Source organism: Erithacus rubecula (genome assembly GCF_903797595.1).
Source record: "Erithacus rubecula genome assembly, chromosome: 13".
Lineage (NCBI taxonomy): Eukaryota > Metazoa > Chordata > Aves > Passeriformes > Muscicapidae > Erithacus > Erithacus rubecula.
The window spans coordinates 20249431-20265973 of NC_136665.1; the positions used below are offsets into that span (position 1 = coordinate 20249431).

Sequence of the window (16543 nt, forward strand, 5' to 3'; positions counted from 1 at the left end):
CTGCCTCCAAGAGCTTGTAATCCTAACACATGAAGCCGAAGGGTAGTTACACACTCCTATTGTTTCTATTCGGTTTGGGAGTGTATGAGACTATACAGAAGCCGCCATCAGAAAGGGGATATTCAAAAGGCCCTGCCGCTGATTTACACAGCTTTGTCAGGAGGCAAGCAGTGGGGCTCCTGGGCTCCGTCTGCGCCTAAGCACGTTACCGGCTGTTCTGGTTTGCAGTTTTGGGAGACTTCCTTTAGAAATACCGGGTAGGCTGAGAAAGGGAACGTTGAGCGTGTTGATATTGGCAACGGTGTTCCTCTTCAGCGTGTTCAGCGGTCAGGACACACAGCACAGACCCACCAGTGCTACGGGAACGGCTCCAGGGCAGCGGGGCGGGAGGCCCCACACGCCAGCGCCGTCCCGTCCTGGAGAGGATTCTGTCACCGCACCCTACGGGCCCGTTACGGGCCCACTGGAAGGCCGCTGGACACAGCGAGCGGTCCAGGCCTCAGAAGAGACACGGACCCCGCTCCTGGCTCTCCGCTTCCATCGATTGCTCTGCGCTCGGCTGCCTCTCCCCCGGCGGCGGACGAACCCTCCTGGCCCCGCCCTTTCCTCGCATCGATGGCTCAGCGCTTGCCCCGCCCTCAGCCGCGCTCTGCTGCTCCCGGCAGCCGGGACGGGCCGCGGCCGCCCTGCTTTAGAGACAGTCACCGGCCGCCCGGGCGCTGAGGTGAGGTGAGGTGAGGCGGGCCGGTCCCGGGCTGTTGCTGGGCCGCGGCCCATCAGGCGGGCGGGGCAGCTCCGGCGCGCGCAGCCGAGGCGGGCCGCAAGCCCCGCCCCTCTCCCCGCGCGCGCGCAGCCGCGGCCCCGCCCGCGAGAGGCGCGCGGCCGCTGCGGGCCGGGCGGGGCCGGGCGGGGATCCCGGCAGCGCCTCACGCCCGGCCGGGCCTTCCGCTCCGTCCGCGCCTCCGCCCGCGCCTCCGCCCGCACGGTGCTGGGCCGGCTCGGTTCAGGCGGTGCCTAAGGACGATGCTGCTCGCGCGTCCCGGCAGCCGGTGAGGGCAGCGCGCGCGGCCGCGATGGCTTCGGGCTGTGCGCCGGCCTTCGGGGACCCGAGCGAGGTGCGCGAGGGCTTCCTGTGCCCGCTGTGCCTGAAGGATCTCCAGGCGTTCCGGCAGCTCCAGGCGCACTACGAGGAGCAGCACCCGGGCGAAGACCGGGACGTCAGGACGCAGCTCCGAAGTAAGGGCGGCGCGGTAAACGCGTTCGGCTTGACCGTGGGACATCGCTGTTTGTGTGCTCCCAAACGTCTGACAACAATAAAGTATTAATTATAGGGACTTACAGGCGAGGCACGCACTTCCATTCTTCTGTAAATCTCCTTGGGCCAAGCTTAGTATTTGTCTTCCCTCGATACTTGCCATAAATTGATTCTAAAGTAGGCGCGAAAAGCTTTCCAAATGTCTGATTTTATCCACGATTTTTACTATTGACCTTTTTGGGTTTTTTGTTTCGTTTTTATCTGAAAACTCCGAATTATACTGTAACCTAGTGAATATCCAAGAATTACTTGAAGACTGTGGAGAGTGTGGGGAATCTCTGGCACTTGTCAGGTTCCAATTCATTAATTTGTTGTTTTGACAGTAGATAAAACTGTGGTTGCAGTTAAAGTGTGAAGTTAAGAAAGGTTGTTGTTGGGAAAACATGGAAAAGTATGTGAGTGGTAGAGCTGGCAGGAGATTCTGGGAGTGTTCCATGTCCCTTACAGATTTCCACCTTTCAGTAGTGTTTGGAAAATCTCTTTGAATTTTGTTTTGCTAAGATATTTCCATTTTTTTTCCCCTCGTGTACACAATGTCGTTTTATATTGAGAGAAAAATGTTTAAAATCATTATTTATAGCATTAATTATGTGTATTTTCTGTAAAAATCTCTCTGTTTTTGTTTTAGTATGCTAGAAATAGTGGCCTGGCAGTCTTGATTATTTTTTCTCTCTTGAGATAGAATTTTGAAGTATCAATCAATTTTCTTGGTGAAACCCTAACAGTGACAGTTTAGTACTGTAAAAATCATTTTTGTGTACAAGCACACTGAAATTTGTAGTTTGTGCAGTAAGACAAGGAATGTGTTGAACATCCTTGAATCTGAAGAAAATAATTGGAAATGATGAGAATTCTGATAAAACTACATGGCATCCTGTGCTGTGAGACAAATCCTGTAGTTTAAGACGTGATGCTGTTTTAAAGTAAAGTTCCACAATGGAATGTTCTATTCTACTTCTTGTCCTTAGGACCTCATGCTACTTAATGACAGACAACAGAGAGCATTTTGTGTCATCTGTGGTGCTCTGAACTGTATTTTTTTTCTAAGAATGGTTTGAGGATAGTCTTATCCAGGAAAAAGATTTGTGCTAAAAGAAGAGGAATATTCTATACTGGCTTCATGTGACGAATATTTGGTGACTACCTGATATGTTTGATAAGTTGAGTTTATCTTTTTCAGATCTAGTCCAGAAGGCCAAAAGAGCAAAGAAGAAATTGCTGAAACAAGAAGATGATGACAGAACTGATTCTGGATCTCAGGATCGATATGAGTCATTCAGCTATGGTGGAGTAGATCCATACATGTGGGAGCCCCAGGAAGTGGGTAGGAGAGCTAGAAAGTGATGCTCAGTGGGGATAACTTGTGATCTGAATTGGGAAAGTGCTACAGTATTGCTGAAGTGTGGAATGGTGTCTGTGCTGCACTGGGTTGTGGTGTGCACATTGACTTTAAACAGCCTGTCTGCACTGGGTGGTGTGGGGAAGACTCACTTAATGGGAAGAAGAAAAGACATGTCTAGAATCAGTACCTAAACTACTCTTCAGGTAGCTGTTTGTCATATCATTGTGCCTGTGCTGCTGAGATTCTGCTTAATCTGTGTTTAATTTTGTGAAACTAGCTTCATCTTGTGACTTTAAAATATGGATTATCCGCTAATTAATAGCTAAGGTATAAGTAAATAAAATATCCAGCTTTTGGGCTACACTTCAAGTTGCTGTTACTTTGCCTCTTTGACAAAAAGATTATCCATTGATTTAAACTTTCAGCCTTTTCCTTGGATTTGAGGTGGCAATCACCTCTTAAGAAAAGGGGACTTACTTCTAAAAAACTAAACTAAAGTAAGCAAACAACAAACAAACCCCACTCCTCTGAATATAGAATTTCAAGGATAAGCTGACTGAGCCTGCAATTATAAATAACTTCTACTGGCAATTGCCTGAACTATAACTGAAATATTATGCTTATTTTTGGAAAAGGAAGCAGCACCATCTCTTGTGGATCCTGGGAAAGTTTCCACTATGGTGTTGACAGACTAGGACTGAGTCCTTTGGGTCTGCAGGGTCTGAGTTCTGTATATTACTTTACTTTTGACTTTGTAACTATTGGAGCAACAATGATAGTGTAAATATTAGTTAAGAATAAATTTAGGGAGAAGGTTTATGACCATTAGAGAAGTGAGAACTGCTTTCTATGAGAGTTGAGAAGATGAACCATAGGGATTTGATGGATCAGTGAAAAGGGTTGTGTCTCCAGAGCATTGGCTTAAATCAGTTACCCAGAATGACTCCTTCACTACTATGAATACTTTTTTTTTTTTTTTGTATTTTGTTTTTTGTTTTTTGTTATTTCATTAGCATGAGGAAGTGTGATTCTTACATTTACATAGGTAGCATCAAAAAACAACATCCAATTTTGAGTTCTACCAACTGGAAGAAAAATGTTTTGTTGGTTGGTTGGTTGGTCAGTTGATCGGTTTGGGATCTTTTAAATACCTCACCCACCTCTGGAAGAAGAGTAATCTTATTTGGGAAAAGAGTAAACCAACATTATTGACTATGAATTGTACTTCTATTAAAGAGATGCTGTATTGTTCTTTTCAATACTCAGTGATCAGTTTTCTGGAAATCTAAACTGTCATCAAGGATTTGATTCAGACCCCTAAAGGTGTACAGATGATCAGAATTCTGAAACAAAATTGCTGCTGCATAGACCTCCAGTAATCCTTGGACTTGCCTCTTCTCTTTGTTCAACATGTAGCCAGGAAACTAAAGAGAGTCGGTTTTGAGAACACTACTACTAGGTAACAGCTTACCAAGTGTAACTGACAAACGAAGATGGAGAAAAAATTTGTTGCAGATGTTCTTTCTAACAAAATGTTGCTTGTTTTCTGTAGAAGTAAAACACTGTTTATTGCTAACCTGAAGATTAGTCTTTAACCTGCATGTTTTATTTACAGCAACACTGTTAAAATGTAGGATTCCAATGTGTTTTTAAAACTGAATTTAAACATGAGAAATAAATGGTGAAAAGACATCTGTCTTTCAAGTGGCATTTAAATCCATACAGAGTACTTGGGTGACCAGGACAACTTTCTATTATCCCTGCAGGTGCTATGAGAAGCCATCTTTCTGAATTCAAGAAACACCGAGCAGCCAGGATTGATCACTATGTAGTTGAAGTCAATAAGTTAATAATCAGGTTAGAAAAGGTAAATTTGGTGCTTTTTAATATTCCAGCCTTCTAAATGTTTCCTAGATCTGAAAAAAATTATATTTCAGTATGAAGAGTGCCCATTTATCTAAGATTATACTTCATAAAGGATACTAAACTATGACTCTCTTTACACATTATCCTGAGTACTGCACATGGTTTGACCTTGTACTGTGGGTATGATTTCAGGTTCTATGCACCATTTTCAAGCTGAAGATGCTACTTCCACATGCTTCAAGAACCATCTGTTTTCCTGTTTTATTTTCTCCATCTTTTACTTTACTAAATGTTGGCTACAATAAGGATTATTTATAAAATTTTCTGATTTTTACAGGTTTGACAAGCCATTGTTTAGCAGTATATGAATATGGAATTAGAAAAAAATAGGAATATTGCATAAGTCTGATGTTAAACCAGCTGAAACTAATTTCTCTTAAAAATGCCAGGCTTCTTTTTCTTGTTGGGATGAGTTGTGCTGGGTTTTTTTCTTGCAAAAGTATAATTTTCTTGACTAAATTGCTTATCTTCCTCCAGCTTACATCATTTGACAGAGCAAACACTGAGTCAGCTAAAATAAGAGGTTAGTGTGAGCTTACCTGAGACTCTTTGCCCCTGTAGTTTAACCAAGGGAGGAATTAATTGCGTACTTACGTGGTGTGTATTGCTGCCCACAGCTATAGAGAAGTCTGTTGTGCCTTGGGTCAGTGATCAGGATGTTCCGTTTTGCCCGGACTGTGGCAGTAAGTTCAGTATCCGGAACCGACGTCACCACTGCCGCCTTTGTGGCTCTATTATGTGCAAGAAGTGCATGGAATTTGTCAGTCTTCCTTTGGCAAGTAAGAACTGTAGAGTTAATTCTTAATTTCTTAACTCGCTTTGGGTGCATCCTGGCTTTTTCACCATTAGAAAAAAATATACTGGTAATAGTCTAGCTTTGCAGAAAACTTCCATTGAGTTTTATGCAGACTGTGCACAGACTTGTCTGTGAAACAGCATACAATGAATGATGTCTCCATTCTTTGTCTCAGTTCCTTCTTCAGATTTGGAAATGTTGCATAACACTGAAAAATTTACTAGAAGTAATAGTCGTAATGGTAAATAAGAGATAGATAGTAAGTAGTAAAAAAGGAGTAACTTCTGGTTATACAGCTGTTATTTATTCTGAGTACTGTAACTACAGAGCTATTAACTTTAGAAACTGTCAAGCTTTTTGACATTTAAAAATATTGTGGATATTTCCACTTTGGTCTGTGTTATCTGAATGTTGGACCTTGGGACAATAACTTTGGGAAATTCATGTATGGGCCTTTCAGAGCCACTTTAAACTTTTATTTTGCTCATCTGGTGCACTGGAGACTGTATTTTCTGTGGAGGTAAATGTCATAAACTGGGCCTTTCAGAGTATTCAAGCACAATGCCTGGATGCCATTATCATACCTGTTCTACACATTGTTTTGTGAATGTGCAGGCTCAAACATGAGAATGCTTCTAGGCATAAGCAAAGTAGGTGCTGCTCAGCAGTCTGCTCCCTAGCTAGTTTTAAATACAGCAAAATTTGCACCGAAGACCCAAATTCTGACTTGCTGTCGTGGCTGTTGTGCAGTCCTTGTATATCTTTCAGCAGTCTTGGAACCTAGAACCACCTGAATGTAAAGTTTCTTTTAAAGGGCAATTGATTTGTGTTGGTAAAATCTGTTGGCTTCTGCAGCTCCTGTGAAATTACCTCTGTATAATTTTCAGGCAAGCTCAGCAGTGCCAGCAAAGAGGCCTTGGGCTCTCACGTGAGCCCCAACTCGTCCCCCGGCAGCGTGCACGGCTCCCGCCGGGGCAGCATCAGCAGCATCAGCAGCGTCAGCTCTGTTCTGGATGAGAAGGATGATGAACGAATCCGTTGTTGTCAGCATTGCAAAGACACCCTGTTGAAAAGAGAGCAACAGATTGATGAGAAAGAGTATACACCAGAGATTGTGAAACTCTATGGGGTAAGTCAGGCTCTCTGCTACATTCTATATGTCTGCAGTGGTCACTACTTGACTTTGGGCTTGTTACCTCATGTCTAAACTCTTACTTTATGAATTAATGCCGACTTGTGTTAGAAGACACTCTTTGGTGTTCATGCCATGTAGCAAAGACATAGCTGAAATGTTGGAATCAGTTGCAATATAGTATTTTTAGCCCACATTGACTTCATATATCTCTTTAAAATACATTTTCATTCTCATCATGTGGAACTAGTAGTTCAGACATGCCTCTTTCTTAAAATTGTGAGCTTGTTTAAACCAGTGAGTGATATGCTGTGCGTTTGATTGGTGGGCTGCACTGGAACCATGGGACTCCATGTCACCACTGTTGGCAAATGCATTTTTTTAACCATCTCTATCAACATTACATTCAAATACTTCACAGCAGGTACTGATGATCACCAGATGTCTTTTATAGTCCACAAAGTCCCTGGGTTAGTATCAATGAGAGTTTTTGTTGGTGCTCATTGGTGAAGAGATGTAAGGCTAGAAGTCGTCCAAGTCATCCATTCAGTTTCTTGATTCAAAGTCCACCTTGCAGGGATACAGCGAGTCTTTCTCTGTTCCTGACCATGCCGTATGTGTTCTGGAAGTAACTGGAGAGTCTTGTCATCCTGAATAATTAAGGTGCCTTTCATCATGGTTAACTTCAAATCTGCACAAGCAGCATGAAAAGATTTCATGTCAGCATGTTCTTGCATTACTGTTTTAATGTCAGTTCTTTCTTTATACATTTTGTTTTAATATTATAACAAGAAACTCCGACTCTGCATGGAGAAAGTTGACCAAAAGGCACCAGAATACATAAGGATGGCAGAATCACTAAAGTAAGTCCCATTGCTGGTTATATAAATATATATTTATATATATTTATATATAAATATATACATATAAAGGACTGGGAAGATAAAATCTTGTGAAGAGTTTTCCCCACGAAGTCCTTATTTGTTTTATCAATAAAGGAGACTCCAGCAAAGTGCCTGTAATGATTGTAGACCAGTAGACATGTAGACAGTCAGTTACTGGCATCAAACATAGTATTTTGCTTTCTGACAAATGCTAGTGGAGGTAACTATTGTGCTTTAATGGTGTAGTTAGTTACTCAGTCACATTTTTCCCACCAAGATGCATCGAAAGAAATCCCCATAGAATAGATACATTTGCTAAGCATGTGTATATTTTAGATATTACTTGTAAGTGACATTTTTGTATTAGAATACAGTTTCTCGTAGAGTAGCAAGTAATAATATATAAGTAATAATATAAGTAATAATCATAATAGATATATGATTAGTTGTATTTAATAATAAATACAGTTATCTTCTCTGAAGTGTTCATGTTCACAAAATGATTATAATTTTCCAATTCTGTCACAAAAAAAGGTTTTTTAAACATGAGCTTGAAATAAAATCATTCAGCCTTTTAGTGTTAACAGTTCTTATCGTTGTTGAATCTTGGTCATCTTGGGATAACTAGTATGTGTTGTTAACTGGAAGTGTGACTTACAGTAAAGTTCTGTTTATTCCTTAGTGCTGGAGAGACAGCCTACAGCCTTGATCATGCTAATGACTTGAGGGTGGAGATTCAAAAAATGTATGAATTTATAGATGCCTTAAGGTAAAAGATTTCCCCTCTCCCTTTTCCCCCCAGCATGTATGTATCTCTGTTATGACTTTACTGATTATATGGATAATCAATTTGTCTGCTCAGTTTTGAAGAGCATTTGAAAAGGTAGATGCCTTTCCTGTACACTACCAATTTCTACTTTCTTCTCCAACCTTAAAATTCATGCATTCCTCTGCAGTAGGAATAACAAAGCATAGAGGAAACAAGTAGCAGCACCATTTAGGGGGAATTGTTTGTTTGGGGTTTCTTTGTTTTACTAAGGCTGGGAGGGGAAAGTGTTACAAGTTGTAATATCCAAAATTGTTTATCTAGAAGAACATCACAAGTTTTTGATTCAATATTGTCTCTCCACTTTTGTGGCATTTTTCCTGATTTTGTTCCTGATTTTGTTTGATGAGGCTTTATGTTTTCTTTGATACAGTAAGAAGATTTTGAGTCTAGGCTTGCACGAAGATCCTCAACCTCATCCTAAAATACTACAACTTCAGCGAATGATAAGATATTCAGCTACACTTTTTGTTCAGGTAAATAGAGCATATGCTGTGAGATGAATGCACATTTTAGATAATGTTCTCTTCTTTGCCAGGCATTCCTGTGGTTTGAAACCGTTTTGACAAGAGCCTTAGTTCTATGTTTTCTGAATTTTATGTAGTTCCCCTGTTGACTTATGATAGCCTTAAATAAGCTACCTTGAAGACAGATCTTATACTCAAGGCAGCAATGGGCCTGAAGAACCCAAGAGTTGTGTGAGCCTTAGCTCTTCCTCTTGCTGAGGTGTGAACCCACCTAGCAGTGCAGCTGTGGTAGCAAAGGTGTGTGTAGACCTGCAGCAGTGTAGAAGCATCTTTGATGTGTTTGTGGTGTTTCTGCTGGTAGTATCTGTCTTCTCAAGGACTTGAAAAATGGGCTGAATACCACAAGCAGTACTGTAAATATTTCCATTTTTGCCAGGAAAAACTGCTTGGCCTAATGTCCCTGCCAACCAAGGATCAGTATGAAGAACTGAAGAAGAGAAGACTGCATATGGTAAGACAGGTTGGGATCTGTTACATCTTCTATCAGGCATTCTCATAGATAGAAGCTTGGGAGCTCTGTGGGTATGAGTAGTTGCCTTCAACACTGAATTTCTGTTTGTTGCTTTTTCACGTATATCATCCCATCCCTTTTCCAGGGATTTGCCTAGCTGCTGCTTTGTTCTGCCCAGAACAGAAGTAGGTGGGCACAGAGCTGGACATTTCTAGAAAGCAGCAGGGACTTGGGTGCACAGGCTGTTTCTGCTGCAGTGCATGCAGTGCAAGAGCCCTGAAGTGAGTGTGTTAGTTTACACTGACTTCAAAATTGTGTTCAGGAACTCACTCACATGAGTAGAATTTGGAAGCTTCTTTAATTGGTGGGAAAGGACATACTAGAATAAGGATGCCTCTGCAGGGAGAGAGGCTTTTTCTCATTTAGGAGGGAGGACATCATTAATTATAAACTAAAGCCAACTTCATCTTGAGGTATAAGTTGAGAGATAAGAATCATCCCATTCCAAAAGCCAGTGATATCAGTGACACTGATGTTCTATTACAAGTGTCTGCTGTAGTCATATGTGATATGATTAATATCCAAATCAATCTAGAACTACTCTTTGCACAGCTGCATTAGGCAATTTTTTTCCCTCTATAAAGAGAACTTTGTTGCTCCTACTTTCCCTCAAGTTTATAAAGGCAGATGTCATGGGTTTTTCATCAGTATAATCACAAACTCACAGGAAGCATGTACGGAATGGTATGAAAGTAAGAATCTTCTGCAAAGTAACCAAAAAGGCAGCTGTTCCCTTTTGGCATCAGCCAGCAATGTCTTAAGATTGGCTAACTTGTACCTATGGATACTCAGATTGAAATATTTCAAGCTTCTGGTTCTTTTCTTACTACATGTTTTTGTTTTAGGTTGCTCTTGAAACACAGGGAAAACAAGAGGAAAAGCAGAAGGAGTTTATCTCTGTATCTGCATCTGCAGTTAATGGTGATGAAACTCAGATAAAAAAAGGAACAATAAGAAAATCTGAAGGCTGGTTACCCACATCTAGCATTTCGAGAGAAAGTGAGAGAGCAGACCCACTTCTTCAGCAGATTGACAATATCACATCCTTTATTAAGCAAGCAAAGGCAGCTAATAGAATAGATGAGGTCCATATGTTGCAAGAGAACCTGATGCAACTTCAAGATGAATATGATCAACAACAAACTTTGAAAGCTATTGAGCTTTCTAAAAAACAGGCAGAGGAGGAGGAGATACAGCGGGAGGAACTTCAGGTCCTCCGTGAAAAAGAGTGGGAAAGAGAGCACCATAAATTCATGACTCAGCATTCAAGGACACGCTCCTTAGACTTCAGAGAAGTCAAACAGCATTTGGATGTTACTTGGATCAAAGGGGACATGAGTTTTGAAACTCCTGCTGATGAGCAGCTGCCAGCTGAAGAGCACTTGGCCTTCACACTCAAACCTCAGAGTGTCCCACAGTGTGACAAAGAGCGGGATCAGCCAGTGTGTCTAAACCCCTTTGAGGATGAAGCAGATACCCCTCAGGTAGAGGAAAATTCCTGTAACCCATTTGCCAAAGACACCTCTCCAATGATTTCTTTCTCTAACACAGCTCAGAAAAGTGATAAAAAAGAATATAATCCATTTGAAAGTGAGGAGGAGGATGAACAAAGTAATGGAGCACCTGGCAGTGCCTCCAACCCCTTTGAAGAGGATGAAAATCCATTTGAAAAGCCTGGGGGCAGTTGGAATTCAGGGAATCCATTTGAAGAGGGATCCTCTATCAATCCCTTTGAAGTGGAGGATGGCAGTGAGATCTCTCGAGAAGAGGCTATAGAGGAAGAGCTGCTTCTCCAACAGATAGATAATATTAAAGCTTATATATTTGATGCCAAACATAGTGGCCGACTGGATGAGGTGGAGGTACTGACAGAGAACTTAAAGGAACTGAAGCACACATTAGCAAAGCAGAAGGAGAAATCCAACTGCTAAAGCAGCAATAGGACTTTGTAATAATTCAGTCTGCTGTTAAATATGGGAAACTAAAGCAGATACTTACAGTCAGGAGTACAGATCACAAGAGGGAATTGGGAGAATTCTGACTTTAAAGCACTTTCATTCTAGCATTGCCACTACTACATAGTCTTGAAGAAAGAATTACTGAGGAATGCTGCTGGTCTCAAAAGCTTAGAGTAAGAAATTTTTAAATAACTTTTCACAGGATTTTTAATGATAACTGATCTTACTGAATGCTTATTTTGGTCCTGGGGTTAAGTGCTAATAGGGAACTATAATGTGGAAGTATTTGGGATGTTTGTTTGCCCTCTTTCTCGCTTTCTGTTGTAGTGTTGGCCTTTCAAGTGTGGCTTTGACTAAAGAGAGATGAAAACTTTTCTAAAACTTCTTCATCCTCTCCTGACCCAGGGTAGTTGAACTGCTGATGGTGCTCTGGCTGTTAAAGAGCTGGTGTGATTCTCCAGGGTGCTGAATGTACAGGATCGCAGATCAAGTTTGTGCAATGCTAATAAATACATTTTAAAAAGGGACCTTAAGACTGAGAAGAACTTTGTAACTGATCTTAGTGTGAGTAGCTTCTTATTGTCTGCATAAAGATTGCGAAGTAAAATTTGGATGTTTCTTTTCATCACTTCTGGTTTCCCATTTGCTCTGAGCGCAAATGATGGTGTCATAGCATCATGCTGGCTTCAGACCTGCTCATGAGGGAACAAGCATTTGCTCATTTCCAGGGAAAGGAGCATCAGGCCAGCACCACTTCTAATTGTAATATAAAGGGTGAACCTCCAACTGCTAATTATATTATGGAATCTACACATTCCTATAAAACTGCTGGGTGACAGAATGATCATGTTTGTTGTATTTGTGAGACTGGAACAGTTTTTTGTAGCACTCAAGCAACAAAAAATTTTGTTTATAATGGAAAGCTGAGATGCCATTGGAATTTAGTGAAAGCTGGGAGACAAAGTCTGTGGCTGCAGTAGTGCCAAATGGCAATTCTCTCTCATGTTAGATTCCCCTCAGTTTTTATGAGAATCAATACCTGTTTTAAATAAAGAACTTCAGATTGAAGACCTCTTGTGATCCTGTGGCTTGGGGGATGACCAGGAACAGCCAGTACCTGTGATGCACGAGGGCCTACAGCTGGGTTTTTGAGAAAGATTAAACTGTTCTGATTTTTGAGGCACAGGGCCACCAGCAGGAATCACTGTTTGCAGGAGTGGTGGTGGCGAGTTCATATTAAAGGGTTTTTTATTTAAAGCTGAAATAGAGGAAAATCAGGCAGATCACACTGTATAGCACTAACAATAGTGGGCTTACTCAGAAGTGTGAAGTTCTGTGGAATGGGACGTATCTTTTAATTATGTCTCCGATATTGGCATAGCTGTAATCACAGCACTGCTTAAGATTTTAGAGACAAATAAGTTTGTCACTTAAAGTAGTTCCTAGCTGTGAGTAAGTGGAGGTAGGGACTTGTGGAACTGTTGTTTAAAAAGACCAAACCACCTATACCCTCACTTAATACCACTAATAAGGGGTTGAAGTAACTCAGACCAGCCAGTCACAGAAACCTGATGGTCTGTCTGGTGTAGCCTGAATCTGGATTTGACAGCTGTGCAGAAGAGGTTGGCTTCTTACACTGGTGTTTTATTAGAGCTGATTGAGTCCCTAGGTGTTATTTTGCACCAAGAAGAAAGAAAAGAGGATTCTGTATGGTCTTGATAAAACATGGGTGCTTGGCACCAGATTCATGAAAGCAGCAAAAACCATTAACGAATAAATAGAATCCCTGTAATTATTTAAGGGAGGTAGTATAAGGCAGTTATTTAGGACAGACTTGGTTGCTAATCAGGAGGATTGCTTCCTGCAGTCTAACCTAATGCTTTTCTAGGTATCAACATGAAAAAGTGTTTCAGTGGCTTCAGCTTTCAAATTAGAAAGTGTTTCTCTGTGGTAACTATTCTGCCTTGTTTATATTTTCTGGCTAATACACTAATAACTAAAGTATTGTTATTGTATATGTAATACATTATTTTTACAAGCAGGTAACAGACTGGCATACCTCATGATCTTTTTCAGTGTTAAATGTGATAGACTAGACAGCAAATAGTAAAATCATCTCCAACGTGAAGACCTTTGCTCGTATAGGGACTGCTCTGAGTTTTGCAAGGCACAAGAGAATGAAGATGTCTTAAGCATAAAGCTCAATCACTAATTAGCATTGACTTTTGTTACAACTGCATGCACTACTCTGTATGAAAACTTGGTAAAAAGAGACGAAATAAAACATGTTTATTTTCTGTTGTGTTTGTCCTTGACGATTTATACAGGATGCTTGAATCAGTGTGAAATTTAATGTTCAACCGTGAGTTCAGAAATGTTGCGATACAGTTCTACAGTGACATGTAAGCCCAGTGAAAGTTCTGTACAGCAGAGTACAGTCTATCACGTTTATACATATTACAGTTATGGTGTAATTGTTTGGTGAGGCAGAAGCTGTGATGATTTAGAAGGGGCTTTTTTCATGTAAAACCTTTCATATGCCAATTTGCCCATTCTCCTTTCCTGCTGCTATTCCTGACTTGACCAGTGCTTATCAGAGCTGCAGTATCAAATGCAAAAGTTGTATCTTGAGGGAGCTGAGACTCTGAACTGTTTCTGATTCGTAACTACATAAATTGGTAAATTCATGTGAGGCTGGAATTGTACTATTATTTGGCTGCCTTTGGTTAGTACAATATAGATTCTTGCACCACTTTCTACATATTATGGAATTCTGTGCTGCTTCTAAGATTTAACTTTTTAGTCCAGCCTCTCTATCCCAAAGAAAACATGATCTTGGTTTTGCCATAATTGGTTACCTGCAGGCATGAGTAAGAAGACTCTAGTAATTTTGTTTTCCAGTGCCGACTTGAAATACTTCATAGAACCACAGCCTTTTTTTTTTTTTTTTTGGTGGCAGTTTTAACTTTTATTTATTTTTCACTTAATTATTCTAGTGGTAGCTGTAAGAAGGCTTATGAGGCATAGTTGTATTTAATGAACTTGCTTGTTCCTGTTCTCAGGAACTGCTGGCTTTTGTCTCTCACAGAAGCACCTTTATTATTCAGTCCTGAGGAAAAACAGCTGCATGACTTGAGGTCTTGAAATGTCAGGCTCATGCCTCATTTTTCATAGCAGCTTTGTATTTTCCCCTCATCTCTTTGGGCAATGGTACAACAGCAGGGCAGGGAACTTGGCCTTCAATCTCACACATACATTCTCGCAGATGATACTTCTTGGGCCCGAAGGTGGCTGGATGTGATAGTTTTTTCCTTTCTCTTTCTTCTTTTTCAAGCATTTCTCTAGAAAAGAGATGCGTTTGTTACTCTCAAAAGTCTGAACTGCAATACTTCCTCTCCCTTCTCTGGACTCAGGTTATCAGAAAGATAGATTTACAGTTCCGCCTCATGGTCTTTACCTCACTGACACTCACTCGTGTCAGTTTTGTCTGTGAAAAGTTGTATTTCCTTCTGCATTCCACAAAAGTTCGCATTATATATGCTAGATACTACGTTAGCATACTTGGTATGATGGGTGTGCTACTTACTTGCTTTTCCCTAGGATTTTTTTAACGTGCTCTGTTATCTCTTTGTTGGTTTTATTTTCCACGTCAACCAAAACTTGTTCGCCATTGTCTGTCAAGAAAAATTCACGTTAATGTATCAAATTATACCAGTGCCCCACGCATGCCGTTTAGAGAGGCTCTAAAAGCACACGAATGAAGGATCTGCTTCCCTTCTGCAGTTAGTGTGCAATGCGATGTTCTCCGTGAGGCTCTGCAAGGGCTAAAGCTGCTGCCCCGTTCCGCAGCCTCTGCGCCGCTGCCGCCGGGGCAGGGCCGGCTGAGGGCGGCACAAACGCGGCGGTACCGGCGCCAGCCGGCCCGGCGGGCTGCACCTACCCAGGTAGAACCGCAGGAAGGGCGAGGGAGTCATGTTCCTGAACAGCATGATCTGCACCCACGGGTTCTTGTACTGGATCTGGGGGATGTTGAAAAACACGAACTTTCTGGAAAGAAAGGAAAGGACACACGGGCGGGCCCGTTGTCTCTGCGGAGGGCGCGGACCGCGCAAGCCCCGGCGTCTTTGCAGGGGCAGCCCGCGCTCACCTCGCTCCTTCGCTCAGCTCTCCTGCCGTGTTGTAGTTCACGGTCATCACTTTCACCGAGCTCTTGAACACGACGTCGCCCTGGCTGAGGTACTGCAGGGTCCGGCGCACCGGGAAGCGCCCCTTCATCGGCATGGCGGCGGCGGCCGGAAGGGCGGGCGGAGCCCCCGCGCGCCCCCTGGCGGGGCCGTCCCGGCCGCGCAGCGCGCGCCGTGCGCGGGCTCGGCGCCGTGAGGGGCCGGCGGCCTGAGGGGCCCGCTGCCAACCTCAACTAATACATTAAACCTCAGGAGAAGCCCTCTCTCCGTCTAGAGAAGCTCCTTGGAGTCAGTAAGTTCATGGAATTTCTTTTCTTTTAACCAGACTCGATAAATCTCTTGTAAAATAAGCACTGTGGTGAAGGTAAAATGTTGTTTCTCCCCTAAAATATTGTAAATTACGTATTTGGCTTAGAGAGCTCCTGTTCAAGAGGAAATTAACTTCAAAATAAAACTCAAGAATGCAGCTATATTTGTAATTCACTTTAATAGTAGAAACCTCATTTAGCCACTAGTATTAAATGCAACAATATAATGACACAACGGCATTTAATAAAATGCATAAGCTAGGTCATGCACTGCAGTACCCTATATACAAACACAACAATGCAAATTCTTCTTTGTGACTGAAGACATTGGTTATAAAATGTAGTTTAAAAAAAAGAACATGCTATCGTTTTTAAATGCTATCACACACAATAACACTGATTTCACAAAAGAAGCTGTGAGAAATTAACAACTTTTGCAAAGTTTTTAAAATAAACAATAGTTTTCTAAATAATAAGTAACAGAGACTTCCAGAAAATATCCTAAGGAATTGAAAGGAGATGCTTTCTTTAATAAAAATTTGCTGTTTTTCTAGGAGCTCAGCACTCCCTAGTATGCCAATACAAATACAACAGTGTGCAGTTTTCAGTTAGGAAACTATGAACGCTGGCTTCCAGTGCATTTCAGAGTACAGGTTAATTATTAAAAATATTCCAACATTTGATCTAATTCCATATATGAAAAATTTAACCATTACAGTCTGTAAGTAAAATATTTTCTTCTTAAAGACTGTGCTTTTTGTTTGGAATTTATTCCTTCCTACTTTAACCCACAATCATGAAAATACCATAAAATTGAATTGTTGTATTATTGCA

The 16543-nt window shown here is 41.6% G+C and overlaps 2 protein-coding genes across 3 annotated transcripts; one reads left to right on the forward strand and one right to left on the reverse strand.

The window, feature by feature from the left end:
- The first annotated feature begins 637 nt into the window (after window positions 1-637).
- RBSN (rabenosyn, RAB effector) lies at window positions 638-13514 on the forward strand. Of its 2 annotated transcripts, XM_079316961.1 has the most exons (12): window positions 638-724; window positions 1008-1236; window positions 2496-2639; window positions 4424-4524; window positions 5061-5106; window positions 5201-5362; window positions 6267-6508; window positions 7304-7374; window positions 8078-8164; window positions 8595-8697; window positions 9125-9199; window positions 10105-13514. In XM_079316961.1, the coding sequence occupies exons 2-12, from the start codon at window positions 1074-1076 to the stop codon at window positions 11188-11190; spliced, it is 2280 nt and encodes a 759-aa protein (XP_079173087.1). In that variant the 5' UTR covers window positions 638-724; window positions 1008-1073; the 3' UTR covers window positions 11191-13514. The 2 variants fall into 2 exon arrangements, with proteins under 2 accessions (XP_079173087.1, XP_079173088.1); XM_079316962.1 differs by lacking the exon at window positions 638-724 and having other exon boundaries at window positions 975-1236.
- MRPS25 (mitochondrial ribosomal protein S25) lies at window positions 13493-15539 on the reverse strand. Its single transcript, XM_079316993.1, has 4 exons — window positions 15365-15539; window positions 15158-15264; window positions 14804-14891; window positions 13493-14558 (listed from the first exon to the last, which is right to left on the reverse strand). The coding sequence occupies exons 1-4, from the start codon at window positions 15496-15498 to the stop codon at window positions 14372-14374; spliced, it is 516 nt and encodes a 171-aa protein (XP_079173119.1). The 5' UTR covers window positions 15499-15539; the 3' UTR covers window positions 13493-14371.
- Window positions 15540-16543: the final 1004 nt, after the last annotated feature.